Below are 15,707 nucleotides of genomic sequence, written 5' to 3' on the forward strand. Positions count from 1 at the left end.
ACAAAGCAAAATATTACAATGAAATGTGCAAGGAGTTGAAGTCGGAAAATCAAAAGGGCCGAACTCGCTCAGCTTATCTTAAGTTCAAGGAAGGAACTACAGGACATAGGGTCACTATAAGTCGCAAGCAACTCGACAGCGCATAACAACAACACAACAAAATCTCCCAGTTTTTCTACACTCTCTCGCTGCTCCTTGAGTATCCAAAACGGAAGGGCGAATAAAATTTCAATTTGAAATTATGAAATTAAAAGTAAACAAGTAAAAACTACTTTAAAAAAAGAGTTGAGAAAATTTCTCTCAAAAGTGAGGCTCCAAGCAGGGGGCACCCGGATTTGAACCGGGGACCTCTTGATCTGCAGTCAAATGCTCTACCACTGAGCTATACCCCCTCTGCTGGTAACTTTCCTCAGAAAGCCTCTTAAGTCTACTGCTGCGCAGGCGCAGTAATGAGTTCGTCAAATGAACGTTTATTCACATGAAGCTAAGTAAAGGTTGCTTTCAGAAGCTCTGAACTAAAAATCCTGATGGTGTAAGAAAAAAATTCATTTGGGAATGTGAGAGGAACGGTCCCTTGAGATCCTTCGAGATTCCTCTGGGTCGGCGTCCTGGTGTCCTAACCTGCTGGAGATGGAGTCCCTGTAACCTTTATCGTTTTTCTGTTTCGCTGCTTCTCGGTGCCTCTCTTTCTCCTCCACACACTCACACAGGCGTCTCTGGGTCTTCCTTCCCCAAGGCCAAGCCCAATCCTTACAAATACATTTCCTGAGGAAGAAGCCTAGGGGTCCAAGTAAAAGGTGGGTGAGTCGACTTTCAGTCCCCTACTGCTCCCTATCCGTCCGCGAATAACTCAGAGATCCTATTTAACATTCCTCACAGCACTTAACTCACAGACACAGAATCACATACGCAAAGGTCTCTATTCTCACCCTGCCAGCAAAAGTGTTGGGAAAGCCTGCCTTTCCAGCCGATAGTGCTAAACGAGAGACCGACTGCTGGAGGGATGACTAGGAAAAGGGACACCCACGGAGCCTAGAGGGGGCACCCGGATTTGAACCGGGGACCTCTTGATCTGCAGTCAAATGCTCTACCACTGAGCTATACCCCCACTGCTGCGCAGAAGAGCTGGATAGATCAAATTTCTGGAGTGTAGAACCGTTGGTACTGGCTTCTACCTGGAAAATTTTCTCCCACTGCTTTATTGTAACCGTATCTTTGTTGCTGTGCCGGAATAATCTAGCACAAAGAATATTTAATTCAAGTGGAGACCATCAGAATTCCTGAGTTCTTCCTCCTCATTCACATTTCAGCCATGTGGAAAACCACATGGTTAGTTAGACCCTCTATATTCATGCTTTCGTTATCCACTGCATGGCTTAGCAAGAAAAATTCTCTGTCCCCAGGACCATTCTTGATCTTTATATACAGAGAAGCAGCTTGAGATTCCATCCTGCTTCCAGCTTGTGCCTAACACTAACCTTAACCTTAACCTTAACCTTAACCTTAACCTTAACCTTAACCTTAACCTTAACCTTAACCCTAACCTTCCCCTCCAAGAATCAGTGTCAAATCACTTCCCTCCCCTAGACCAGGCTGACCTCAACACTAGACACCAACCCTTTTCAAGCTGGCAGAGGGGAGACACCAATCCTCTTCAAGCTGGTAGAGGGTAGTAGAACCGCAGGCCAGGAAATGATCCTTAACCAGACCCTGAGACAGGTCCTTTATATTTCCAAGGGGTGCTCTTTAAAAAAAAAAAAAAAAAAAATATTTCCAAGGGGTGTTTTATTTTCCTGCCAGCACCCCCTGAACAGAAACGAAAAATCAGTGAGGAATAGATACAAATCAAGGTACTCCATTTCCAATGATGTGTACAACACTTTTATAAAAATCCTAATACAATTTAAAAAAAATAAATCACTACAAAATGCATGGGCTTTGTAGGAATTAGGAACATAAGAGTGGATTCGCTTCTTTACCAAAATAAATTTTTATTCTACTGTAAAAAAAAAAAAAAAAAAAAGAGTGGATTTGCATTAGAAAGACATCAAGGGTAAAAAAAAAAGAAAAACATTGAGGGTGAAGAGGATTTCCTGGGGTGTTGTAAATGTTGTTAGGCACCATCAAGTCAGCTACAACTCCTAGCAACCCTACCAACAACAGATCAGGACCCTGCCCTGCCATGTGCCATTCTCTAATCTCTGACATGTTCAAACCCATTGCTACAGTCACTGCGTCAGTCCATCTTGTTGAAGGTCTTCCTTTCTTTCTCTGACCCTCCACCTTTCCCAGCATGATGTTTTTTGCAAGAACTGACCCTTCCTGATAACACACCCAAAGTATGTGAGACGAAATTTCTAAGGAGCACCTTGGTTGCCTTTCCTCCAAGTGACTTGTTTGTTCTTCGGGCAGTCCATGGGATATTTAATACTCATCTCTAACACCACAATTCAAAGGCATTGATTCTTTTGTTATCCTTATTCATTGTTCAGCTTTTATATGTCCATGGGGGTAGAATGGTCAAAAGTTCAAGAGCTGTAACCACAGTCAGCATGGGAGGGAATGGTGGAACTCCATGCGTGTTGATGTTCCCATCAGACTCCCCTCCCCTCCCAGTTTTTGTATCCACTTTCTTCCTCTACAACCCAGCTCCTCTTTCTTTCTGGACCATCCTTTGCCCAGATAGGGAACAAGGTATTCTATGGGGTCACAAAGCTGGGAGGCTGAGTTCTAGGAAACAAAGAGCAGTTCCAAGCCTTACTCTGCCCATCCCCAACACATCCTACGCACTTTTCCTCCTGAGAAGTGGAAGGCTGAGAGAAGGGAGCTCCACTTTTTAAACTCCTGCCTCCCCTGCAACATATCGAGCAACCTCTCTGGTGTCCTAAAGAAGGGCTCCAGCTTTTTTTCTGCTTCTGTCTGCAGCAGTTCAAGGTGTGCTGTCTGCTCCTCATTGGGGGTTGGAGGACCGTGGCAATCTCACTGCTCACGGCTGCCCTTGCTCCTCCAGAGAGTCATAGAAAAGTCATAGTCACTTGGGTTTTCCACCCACGTTGTTCATGCAAAAGCCCCTCAAGTGTCTGGCTGGTCTCAGCTGACAGTAGTCCGAGACTGCATCCACTGGAGCCCCGCAGGTAGCCTGTGGCAAGGGAGAAACAGGACAAGGGTCAGCATGGTCCCTGATGATGATGGCTTTCAAGCTCCCAGCCCCTGCCTAGAGCAGACTGAGGGGACAAGCAAAGTTATGTCCAATCATTCAGTCAACAGGTATTACCTGGGCATCTGCTGTTTATCAGGCACTGTGCTAGGAATTAGGGCTTCTGGAGTGTGTGAGTGTGGTGGTGGGTAGGGGGGTAACATATATACCCTTTAGAACTTTATAGTTTACTTCCAGAAAAAATGAAAATTATAAAAATGTTCCAGCAAATAATTCTTTAATTATATTCTGAGATGAAAGGTTAAGAAGGAAAGAAAGGAAGAAGGATTCACAGAGACTTCTAGACACCTCGGAATCAGGACGGTCCTGGAGAAGCACCTTCCTGGGCCTCTTAAGCCATGTCTCTGGCCAACACTCCATTGTTCACCTCACCACTTACTCCATCATGGAAACCTCTGCTCCCTGAACAAGCTGCCCACTAGAATGTGAGCAACTCCAGAGCCGAGACAGAGTCTTGGTCATCTCAGTGCTACCCTTCCCTAGCCTGGCACCATGCATGGTACATGGGAGTACATGGGAATGACCAGTTGAACTGAACTAACTATGGTTTGAGGATCTTCCTCCTGACCATGGCAGAGATGCAGCCAGAAATACGTGGTCCCTTGGGCAGACTGTACCTAAGCTCTCCCTTTCTTCAACCCAGGCATCCAGCTTCCCAACCTGCTACAAATGCCTCTTGAGAGGAAAGAGAAAAGAGACTTCACCAGGCCTGGTGCTGGACCCTGATCTCCGGTGTTTCCTCAATAGCTCCCTTCTCTCTGGATGCAATATTCCCCCATACTTCATATTCCCTTTTCTTGATCTATTTTTCTTCTTAGCTTAACTTCCTACATGTTTTTTCTTTCTTTTTCTCATGTATTGTCTCACTCACTAGAGGGTAAGCTTCAGAGGAGCATGGATATGTGTCTGTTTTATTCTCTGCTGAATTTCCAGCACCTCAAACAAGGCCTGCACAAAGCAAGTGCTCAATCAATGTTTGTGGAATGAATTGTTACTTAATCTCATAGAAACTCTGAAAGAAGAAGAAACAATCACTTTGCTCTTTAGAGATAAGGAAACTAATGGCCAGAGACATCTGTGATTCCTGCCTGGAGGGTTGTCTCCCAGGCCTTCCTGTCTTGATTAAGCGCTTAGCTCAAAAGTAACCTTCTAGAAGAGGACTGCCCTGGACTTGAAATCAGACCCTTTCCCACTCCTGTGACTCTCTTATCACTGTTATCCCATTTTATGATCTTTATAGCACTTATCAGCACCCACAGTTATTGGTGTTAGGGGGAGGGCTAGTTCTCTCAAGGCTAAAGTAAGGCTTTTCTGCCTTGCTCACCACACACTCCCAGTGCCGCAGCTGTGAGCACATGTCCAACTAACTAGTTTCACAGGCATGAACTGTGAACTGGATTCTCACAGGAGGGAGAGACAAGAGAAGGGTCCAGGACCAGAAGTCCCTTGCATCCATGTTGACGGAGAAGATGCCGAGATTGAGGGACTGTATCTTGAGATTGACTAAGAAGCTGTCTAAACTAATTAAGAAATTATGTTTTGCTGTTATCCTGGCTTGGTATTGCTGTTCACTTTGCCTCCCCATCCTCCAGCCTACTTTCCTAATAAACCTCACACTAGTAAGTAAAAAAGAGGAGATTTTAAAAAAAGAGAAAAAAGATTCTGATGGTCAGTCATCCATGAGTTGGGACAGATTCAAGAGGTCCAGGAGAAGCATCCACTTTACTTACCCTTCCCCAGTCAGGGCACAACAGCCTTGTATGTGCCACGGGTGGTCTTTGATGGCACTGAGGGTGAGGCATTGGGAGATCTCCAAGGTGGTCATGGAGCCCTTCACATCCTGCTTGTTGGCAAAGATCAGAACCGAGGCATCTCGCAGAGCCTGTGGGGTTGAGGAGTTCAGTCCCGAGCCAGCCTTCCCTCCCACTGACCACTCACATCCTTTCTGACTTCCCAGCCTTCCTGGGAGAGAGATTCTGCTCTCATTGTATCAGCCATACCAAGTAACACTGATAGCTCACGTAACACTTCCCCACCAGTTCACACGATTTCAATGACAGCCCCATGAAGCTGAAAAATGGAAGATACTCTCCACTTTATTCTTGAGGAAACTGAGGCTAAGAGAGGTGCAATTACTTCGCAAGGGTCTCACGATGAATAAGTAGTGTCAGGATTTGAAAAAGCAATTCTGAGTTCTGTGGTCAATTGTAACGACCCTCCTCGGGCTAAACAAGGCCAACTTAAGCTGCTGAGATGGGGCTCTCAGTGGCTGAGGGATCAAGAATAAAGCTCAGAGAGACTGAATAGGTTCCCAGGGGCACACAGTTACTATCGCTGGACTCTCTCCAAGCCTGGGTGCTTACCTCATGAGCCAGCATCTTATACAGCTCCTCCCTCATGGTCATCAGCCGATCCCGGTCGGTGCTGTCAATCACAAGGATGATGAACTAGGCAACAGAGAGATCAGTGGGGTGAGTTTTCTCGGGTGAGTCATTCACTTCATTCTGTGATGCACTATCAGCCTCCGTACTGCCTGATGCCTGAACCAGAGACTGGCCAGTCTCAAGATCTCACTGCCCAAGTGGTGGCTGATGCCCTGTGAGAACCTGCCTGCCTTCAGTGCTACCCTCAAGCTCCTTTAATGAATGCCAGTCACAGGTCTGAAAGCATTCAGGTTTTGAGAGTGGTGCAGTTAATTCACACCGACTGGTAAAGGGATATGTTCTTTTTATGTAGGCCAGTTGTCAAGCATAGATAAAAAACGCCATAGAATTGTCAAAAAGGATCTCACTGCCTATTCTCATTTCATTCCCTTTCCCATCCAGACATGGGGAGCATAAGACCTGTGCTCTAACTGTGCCAGAGGCTGTGCCATGACTCCACGGGGTCTCCTCACATCTCTGCGCAATTGGTGCTATTACAGGTGAGGAAATAGAGGCTTAGCCACACAACTGGTGAGAGGCAGTGATGGAATTTGAATTCATATGTGCTTTAGTCCAGGAATTAAACTACTGTGTTTTACTGCTGCCAGGGTAAGAAAAGGGTTTCCAAGATAAGGGGACCATCTCCACCCCATGCATCTCCCAGCAAGCAGGAGAAGTTGCCAGAAAATATTCTAAACTTTTTAACAAGCACCGTACTGCACTGCGTACTTGATACTTTCAAGTTATTACCATCTCATTCGCACAACAACTCCAAGGACCATAAGGATGGCCCCCATTTCACAGAGGAGAAACTTGAGCTTAGAGAGTATAAGTGACTCTCATAAGATCACACAGCCACCTGAGGGTCTCCGGGTCCTTCCAGCTCCTCACCTCAGTGTTAGAGTAATATGTGTTCCAGGTGGAGCGCAGAGCCTCCTGTCCTCCAATGTCCCACATGAGGAAGTGGGTCTTTCGCAGAACAATTTCCTCCACGTTGCTACCGATGGTGGGAGACGTATGGACCACTTCATTCATCAGGCTGGGGAGGAAGGCGAAGGGATTCAAAGTTTTGCCCAATTACTCACAGGCCTAGCCCCTATCCCTCTGCTCTTAACAAAAGCTGAATCTAACTTGAGCCCAGGTTGACCAAGCACCTGCTGGGGACCAGGCTTTGTTTTGAGTGATGCAGAAAACACAGGCACATGCCTTCATATGTAAGGAATGTCTCTGGAAGGTTGCCAAGAAGTTACAACAATGCTTGAAGTCTTGGAAAGTGAAACTGGAAGTTGGGGTAAGAGAGAAACTCTCCCCCCCACACATACTCTTTACTGCTCTATTTCTTTTTTTTTTTTTCTTTTTTTTAAACCATTTACATGTATTCTTCAGGAGAGCATTTGTTCTAGTTAAAAGCAAAACCAAAAAACTCGGGACTTCCAAAATGAGAGCTCTCACCCCCTTCACAGAGCAAAGGGGGTCAGAAACTCCCTTGGTATTTACCAGGTGCCACCAACAGCCACATGTGAGAGACCCTAATATAAGCTCACCTCCCTAAGCTCTGAGGTCGGGTTTGGAGAAGCTGGGTAATTTGAAGAGGCAGCAGATAGGTGGCAGGAAGGGCATATGGCTGAGGGGAGGGAGAGCAGCAGTGAGGCAACAAGAACAGGATCTTCTGACACTCCTCAGGCCTGTTATCATTTTTGGCTGGGGCCTGGGAACACGGTGGGACAGTGGAATTGGAAGTGCCTAGACCATGAAAGGCCTCAATGGCAGAGAGGGACCACTCGACCCGGAAAGACACATCAGTGCTGCCCCACCCCCACCCCCGACTCCTTTCAGCATCAAGAGGAACCTAGGAGCCCAGATAATGAGTTCTCAGGATTGGTCCAGTACCTGTTAGTCTGGCGAAGAGGCCCAGCCCTGTCCTGTCCCCCAGGAGAGACTTACAACTGATAGAGGATGGTGGTCTTGCCTGCGTTGTCCAGTCCTACGATGATCACCTTGTGCTCTGCGGGCGGCGGGAGGAGGTGCAAGGTCAGATGGGAGATTTCTGCCCAGGATGTAACTTCTGTGCACACTGTCTACATCCCCACCTCACTCCACCTCCCAGAAAACCAGGGCAAGTGCCAGCGCCACAGGTCCCCAGACGCCGGCGCTACTCCATCAGCCACCTCTTCACAATTCCAAAAGAGAGATGTTTGAAAGGTCCAGAATCTTCTGGAAGAGTTCAGCGCAGTCTCAACCGGACACAAAGGCAACTGGCCTCCGACCGGTGGGTCACCGCACTCAGGTGGGAGAAAAGAGGCTCGGGAGCAGCAGCGCGCACCAAAGCAGCTGACCGGGAGCAACGAGCGGATAGGAAGGAGGAGACAGCGGAACCCGCGAGGACAGCCCCACAGGACCCTTGGAGCCCAAAGCCTCGCAGCGAGCTCTCCCCGACGACCTCAGTTCGAGGGAACCCCGGGAGGAAGCCAGATCAGAGCGATCACAAGGATGCACCCCTTACCCTGGTTCCCGAAGATACCCATCAACTTGGCGATTAGCTGTCCCATGGTGCGTCTGGAACCGACAGAAACAGAGCTCAGTAGCCTGGGGGGGACACATGGGTTAGTCCCCGGGAGCTGTGAACTCCGCCCCTGAGGAAGAGAAGGAGAGGGACTCGGCCTATGAGGTCACGAAGGTCCCACGCATCACCAGCAGGGCTTGGAAATCCCCTAGGGGGCCGGTCTCTTAAGGTCATCTTAAGATGACCTATCGGTGATGGCCCTGGAGACGTAACTGAAAAGGGATCCCAGCCTCTGCCCTCTTCTTGGCCCTGAGAAAACAACAGAGCAATACTTCTACACAAAATAAGGGAGACAGCACAGTTGCTCCGTGTCGTGTGTTAAACTGTGTCCCCTCCAAAATACTAGCCAGCTTGGCTGACTCATGATTCTCCGTGGTTTGGCAGTTATGTAATGGTATGATCTGATAGTTATGTCAATGACATAATCATTCCCTTTGGTGTGACCTGGTGTGATCAGGGGATACAATGCCTTGATCTCATATTAAGGATGTTTTCTTGGGATGTATCCTTCATTGCCTTTTAACTTATAAAAGGAGTGAGAATAGGGCACAGAAGAGGGATTTCAGTACCAGCAAGAAAGAAAGGCTGGGAGCAAAGCTTGTCCTTTAGATTTGGAGTTTCTGCCTGAGAACCTCCTAGACCCAGGGAACATTAAAGTCAAGACACATGGTGGTCTACAAAGGATGCCAAGGCCACGGTTGTTGAAAGGAGACAGGCCTTCCCCAAGAGCTGCCACTCTTAATTCAGGCTTTCAGTCTCCTAAACGATAAGATAATAAGTATCTGTTTATTAAAACGATCCACTTGTTTTTCTGTTATAGCAGCACTAGTTAAGAAACCCACAACAAGCTCCCAGTTCTTCCTCCTCCAGGTGTCACATCAAGGCCATAAACTGAGGGAAAGCTGCCAATCTTCTTGCGCTGGAAGCTCTCTGAGCTAGTGGAATGCTCCAGCCCTCAGCAGTTCTCTGGTTGTTTCATTAGTGTGGGTCTTGTGGGCTGATGCACAGAGAGTTCCCTGGGGAGAGGGCAGGGGGCCCCTGTCTTCACAGGTCCCCTGATGCCAGGCAACCGACTGATGAGAAGACAGTGCTGTGTCTCTGCTTCACTGACTGCGCAGGTGCAGCTCTCTGATCCCTGAGGATGGGCTTCTAAAGATAGGAATGGAGGAAGAAGAGAAATCCTGCCCTGGTTCCCTGCAGAGGGGTCTCCAGATGCTAAGACCCAGCAGAGGAGAACCTGGGGAGAGGGAGTGAACCAGGAAGCCAGGCTACAGGAGGGAGATTGTGTTGTTATTTGTGAAATTCCTTCTTTGAGTAAACAGAAAACAAAAAAGGGAAGTGGGGATGACAAGCAACTTCAGATTGAGGGGGTGGTTGGAAGGAAACCAGTCTGCAAAGAGGAGAGCTGGCTCTTTCCACTCCCCTGCCACTGGCCTCCTTCAGCCCTGTTATTGTTCCCCTCCACTAAGCTAACAACCACGTCACAGGGCATTCTCCTCATAGCCCCATTAACCTTCCTAAACCACAGCTCAGAGTCCTTCACTCCCCAGCTCATAAACCTTCAACGGCTCCCCATTGTCGACTGGCTTCAGATCAGTCTCCTAACCTGACATTCAGCAGCCTTCACAAACAGCCCCAACCTCTCCTTGCTGGTTTGATCTCCCAGATTATCACCCCATGCTCTCCCCTAGTGGGATGACCAGTGGATCCTGGCCTGCACATGCCTGGCTCCTTCTGACTGTGCCTTCCTTGGCTTCTGCCTCCTCCATCTGACATGCCTCTCACCATTTTCTCATCCAGAAGAATCCTTGAGATCCTTTGGTCACCTGTCATAAATGCTACCTACTTTCTAAGCCCTGGCATGGTTCTCCAGTCCAATGGGCCTTCTCTGTTCACTGGGTTTGTCAGCTGCCATATTTATTGCTCCCATTCAAGTGTGAGACCCAGAGAGCAGGATTCATGTCTTGTTCGTCTGCACAGCCCTCTCCTAAGCCAAGTCTGGGGCCTGGGACATAGTTGGGATTGACTGCTATTGAACGACAGTAAAATGAATTAAACTATAGCCCAGAAAATTGTGTTTGCAGTATGTTGGTGTTTTGCTTTTGGTTTTTTTGTTGGGGGGGGGGGTTGGTTTTTGGTTGGTTTTTTTTTTTAACACATGAGTACATATTTAAGAGGTGTAAGGAAGGCTGGGAAGTTTGGGGGGAAAAGAGGGAAAATACTGTGCCACAAATAGAATTTTTATCCCCCCCAGCTTGGCATCGACATTTAGAATAGTGACCCTCCAGCATCCAATTGAGTTGATTCTGTTTCCATCCCAGGATAGAAGGAGCAAGGCTGTGTGTGGTTGGCGTGAAGTCAGGGTGCAGAGGGTGCCAGAGAAGCTGTGATACTTTTTCAAACATTTTAACCATCTGTTTCCTGGGGGAAAGAAACTTAGCACATCCTGCCCTCCCCCATGCCTAAATGCAGAATTGAAAGTGGCACTTTGTTAGTAAAGGGCACATTGTGTAAACTATTCCTACCCCATCCCCAGGAGGCCCAGAGCCTAGCTCAAGGGATGCATTTATTTATTCATTCATTTGGCAAATGCATCTCAGGAATCAAGAAATTGGAGCCTTCAGGGAGCTTACAGTCTATTGGACGAGACTAATACACAAATATATATTTCAGAGGCAGCATGGGCTAAGGAGGGAAAACCAAACCAAATTAAATGAACAAAAACTCTCAGAGGAGAAGAAAAAAAATTTTAAAAAACCACCTCAAAACCCTCAGAGGCCGTAGGTAGACAGGCAGACACCCTAATTTAGAAAGAAGCCAGTGCTAGCTTCTCCAAGGAAGTGATTATCTTAGGTAAGACTTTTCTCCAGGGCATCAGACTAGGACATCTCTCTCTCCCCCCAGAGCCATGGTGGTCCCAACTCAGTTCATTTTAGAACACTGGGGGCCACTGGTCACATCTAAGACCTGAGGCCTTCCCCACCTTAGCTCACTCTGGACAAAATCTACTGCAAGAAGCCTGATGGAAGAAGTGACAGCTAAGCAGAGATGAAGGTGAAGAGCACCAGGGGGAGGTGTCCAAGCCACCTTGGTCCCTACCAGAGCCCGCCCAGGAAGAGGTCCCTGAGGTGTCTGTGGTATCAGCCCCTGTGAGCCTGGCCCCAGCCTGCCTCATGGCTATTGAAATCTTCACTTGTTGACAGCAACCAAAGTGCTGATTATGCAGTCACAGCCAGTTAAGGGCTGTGGTTACCAAGAAACAAGAACCTCTTTCTCCCCATCTCTCAATTTCTGAGCCAGCTAGAAATGCTCCTGCTTTGGCAAACTGGGCAAAGGCCGTTTCAAGCAGGTGGTATATGGGACACAGAAACAGATTCAAACCCTTGTTTCTTTCTCTTCGATACCATCCCTCACAGTATCTGGGGTGTCCTGGGTAGAGGAGTTAGCGCTAGACTTAGGGGTACAGGTAACACAAAACTTAAACTGTAAGTCTGTGCTCAAGTTCTTGCTCTGCAGCTGTGTAGGTAAGTAACTTAAACTCCCTGAGCTTTATATGTAAATTGGATTTCATAATCTCTGCCCTTGATTTGAAGTAGGCTCCTACTCAAACATTTCTAGGGAGCTCCAGATCACGTACCCTGCTGTCTTCTGTGTGTCATCTCTTACATGTTCCATAGGTGCAGTGAATTACTTGTAACTATTCTAAGCCATGATCTTTGTAACTCTCACCATATGGCTGGGTTTTGGGAATTGGGTAGATTGCTAATAATGCAAATGAGATAAATGGCACCTTTGTGGTGGGACCATGCAAATAAGGCATGTAGAATGCTAATGTGGAGATTGGTCGGTTTTGCTGTCCTACCTGAGCTAGAGCAGAGGTTCAATAAAGAGGAGGGCATCCTGACTGAAGAACTGTCTCCAGTGTGTTCCCAAACCTAACCTTCTTCCCTAATCCCGTAACTGTCAATATTGTCTGAATTCTGTGTGATCATTGCAACAAATTCTAGAATCCAGTAAAGAAATAATGTCTGTCATGAGAGGAATGGCTGGTCTTTGACTTGCTAGAGGAAGGGGTCTGGAGTGTGGAGCGAGGGCATGTGTGACTTCATGGACATCAGTATTATACTATTGATGTTAATGGAGAACCTTTGTGTAGTCAGTGGAAGTCAGACACCTCTGCACCCTTTGCATTCTTAAAAACTCCTTATCCTGGTTTGTGGTTTGGTGGGGTTTTTTTTTCACCTATTTCTTATCTGGGAAGACCATCACATCTGTGTCACTGGACACCTCCAATTGTTGGGTCTCTGCAGTCACTGTCTTCATTTCCATGCTAATGCTGCAGCCCCGTGCAAATCCTCATTTCTCACCCAGTGTGCTGCATTTATTTCTAGGCTGGGTCTTCCAATCTATACTCCCAACAATAGAACAAAGCTCTACCTGGTTATGCCCCATCCTCATAGCCATTGCCATATCTGAGCCCATTTTTGCAGCGTCTGTGTCAGTCCATCTCTTTGAGGGTCTTTCTCTTTTTCTCTGACCCTCTACCAAATTCCATGTCCTTTTCCAGGAATCAGTGCCTCCTGATAATGTCCAGAGTACGTGAAACCAAGTCTTGCCATTCTCACTTCTAAGGAGCATTCAGGCTATTCTTACAAGTCTGATCTGTTCCTTCTTGCAGTCTTGGCATATTTCATATTCTTCACCAACACTGTAATTCTGTTGTTGTTGTTGTTATGTGCCATCGAGTCACTTGTGACTCATAGCGACCCTATGTACAACAGCCCTAAACTCTGCTCTGTCCTGTGCCACTTGTCTCTGACACTCCCATCCCGATTACCCCAGTCACTGAATCAGTCCAGCTCATTGAGGGCCTTCCCCTCCTGCGCTGTCTCTCCATCCTCCCAAGCATGATGTCCTTCTCCAAGGACCGGTCTCTCCTTACAACATGTCCAAAGTATGTTAGACAGAGCCTCAGAATCCTTGCCTCCAAGGAGCCACCCGGTTTAACCCTTTCCAGGATGAATCTGTTTTCCTAGCAGTCCATGGTACTCTCAATACTCTTCTCCAGCACCACAGCTCAAAGGCATCAATTCTCCTTCTATCCTCCTTGGTCATTGTCCAACTCTCTGATGCATAACAAGTGATTGCAAAGACCATGGCCTGTATCAGACACACCTTAGTCTCCAGAGAGAAACCATTGCTCTTCAGTACTTTGGAGAGGTCCCTAACAGCAGACTTTTCCATGGCAATGCACCTTTTAATTTCCTGGCATCGATTTTTCCTTGGTCGTCCTTATTCTTTGTCTAGTCTTTGCATTAGCATGTGATTGAAAGTACCTTGGTTCTGGCACTCCTTAGGCTTCAAAGAAAAATGCTGCATTTTAAAGAGGTCTTTTGCTGCAGATTTGCCATCCTTCTGGCTTCCACCAAACCTCACCTCCTCCAGTAAGCCTCCCCAAGTCTTTCAGGGTATCAGAATGCCCAGTGTTTTCCACATCTGACAGTTCAATGAAGTGAATGGCATTTATCTGTGGCTTCCATCTCAACATATGCCTGGTACACAGAAATGATCAGTAAATGTTTTGGATTTTTATCAATGAATAACTGATTTCACTGAAAGGCAGTGAGAAAAAAAAATACTTTGGAAAGTAGAGATGAGATTGGATTTTAATTCCAGCAGCACTGGCTTTGCTATCAACTTCTCTGCAATGTTGGATCAGCCAGTTGACCAATTAGTCCATCTCTTTGATCTGCTAACCCTTCATCTTCAGGCCCTCAAGGTATCTGCTGCTCCTCTCTTACCCCTCTCTCCTCTCCTCCCACCTGGGCAAGAGCATTAAGGTAAAGGGCTCAAGAGACCGCTCCTTCAGGGTCTCTGTCCCATAACCACTAGTAGAGTGGAGAAATCACTGGTCAGTGCTACATGAGGCAGGATACGGGTGACTGCAGTAACAGCTGGTGGGAATCCACATCCTGCCAGCTGGTGATGTGATGGCAGAAACAGGAAGAGTCATCTGCTTTCTTCTCATTAAAGAAAGTTCTTTTTTTCCCTCATATCTAGTCTAGGGAGAGTGTCTCCATTTTTTCTGCTCTCTTCCCCCAAAGGTGGTTGTCAGAGGTTGGGCCTTGGTGGGGGTAGTCCTAAGGGCACTGGTCCAGTGGACAGGAAGCCAGTAGGAGTTGAGACCCTGCCTTTCCTGAAGTGGAGCAGCTGAGGGCAAAACCAAGCATGTTCCCTTAAGACTGTGTCAGGGATTCTTCTCTGCCCCAGCTTCCACCTCCTCTGGTCCCACTTATGGGGAGATGGGCAAGGTGGGGTACTGGGGAAGAATGAAAGCTGAGATTGACCAAGCAACTGTTGTTGGACTTGAATGGGATGCACCAAAGGCCACAAAAGAATCCACTTCTCCTTTTGAGCTTGTTCCTATCACCCACCCCTTTGCTCCCACTGTGTGCCAGTGGCTCCCACATGCCTAGGTTGGCAACGACGTGACGATAACAAAGAAGCAGGCTCTGGAAACAGCCACGAAGACAGGACGGCGGTTTTATATGTGGCAAAATACTTCTCCTAGGGGGATACAGACAAACAGACAGACAGATAGGAGCACAGGACACAAGACTGGGAGGGGGAAAGGTTGGGCAGTGGTGTCTTCTAACCAATGAATGGAAGCTGCACCCTACCACCCAGGGGGAGGGGTGGAACAACATTGGCACAGGAGGTGGCGAGACAGGCATGAGATGCCCATCCCTGAGGTGGGCAGCCGGGCATGGCCCAGTCCTCGTTGGCACAATCGGCTCTCTCTGGCCCAGCTAGGATGCTGGGGAGGGGCAGGGATGCTGGGCTACAGAGATACTGAGGCAGAGGGATACCTCAGGGGAAAGGGGTATCAAGGCCTCTCCTTGGGGGGGGGGCAGATACAGGTAAAAGACAGGTTCACAGGAGGCAAATACAGAACAGCAGCAGCAGCCAAACCCTCCAGGAGAGATCCAAGGTCCTTAGGCAACCCCTGGGATGGTGATCACCCCTTGGGCGCCAACCCTCAGGGCCTCTCCCCTGGGGTTTCAAGGGTGAGGGTGAAAGATTTTTTTTTTGGTTTCAAAGAGGCAGGCCAGAGTGTTCCACGGGCTCCACACTCAAGTGGCGCAGGGAAGGGGGAAAGCTCTGACACGGAGGGCCCCTCTTTTGATGGCAGCAAGCAGGGGATGTCATAGGCAAAGCTCATTCCTGGGGCAGGTAAAGGTGGACGCATGGAGGTGGTGGGGTGGGTAGCAGCATCTTACACTGCCCACTGCTCGAGTTTCTAGGCACTGGACATCACCATGGCCATGGGAAGAGAGTGGGCACCAGAGAACTGATGCTGGCCAGTTTGCACTCAGACCCTCCCCACACAAGAGCACCCTAGCCTTTACCTACCAGACAATGCTGCAGGGAAGCTGGAGAGAAGAGATGGTCAGGGTTAAGGGAGCCTGGATTTGGGGTTTGAGAGGCCTCATGGGAAAGATGC

General features: G+C 47.9%; 1 protein-coding gene and 2 non-coding genes across 3 annotated transcripts; all 3 read right to left on the bottom strand.

Moving 5' to 3' along the window:
• Nucleotides 1-320: 320 nt before the first annotated feature.
• On the bottom strand, nt 321-392 carry TRNAC-GCA. Its single transcript has one exon. It is a non-coding gene; the product is annotated as a tRNA-Cys (tRNA).
• A 644-nt stretch (nt 393-1,036) lies between these two features.
• TRNAC-GCA lies at nt 1,037-1,108 on the bottom strand. The gene has a single exon. It is a non-coding gene; the product is annotated as a tRNA-Cys (tRNA).
• A 1,982-nt stretch (nt 1,109-3,090) lies between these two features.
• Nucleotides 3,091-8,189, bottom strand: LOC102877403 (ADP-ribosylation factor-like protein 5C-like). The gene is made up of 6 exons (XM_006889474.1): nt 8,144-8,189; nt 7,585-7,645; nt 6,532-6,679; nt 5,581-5,664; nt 4,948-5,099; nt 3,091-3,139 (listed from the first exon to the last, which is right to left on the bottom strand). Exons 1-6 carry the CDS (start codon nt 8,187-8,189, stop codon nt 3,091-3,093), a joined length of 540 nt encoding a protein of 179 aa, XP_006889536.1.
• Nucleotides 8,190-15,707: the final 7,518 nt, after the last annotated feature.

This window comes from Elephantulus edwardii, unplaced genomic scaffold (genome assembly GCF_000299155.1).
Source record: "Elephantulus edwardii isolate Elephantulus edwardi_28Jun2011 unplaced genomic scaffold, EleEdw1.0 scaffold00077, whole genome shotgun sequence".
Taxonomy (NCBI): Eukaryota; Metazoa; Chordata; class Mammalia; order Macroscelidea; family Macroscelididae; genus Elephantulus; species Elephantulus edwardii.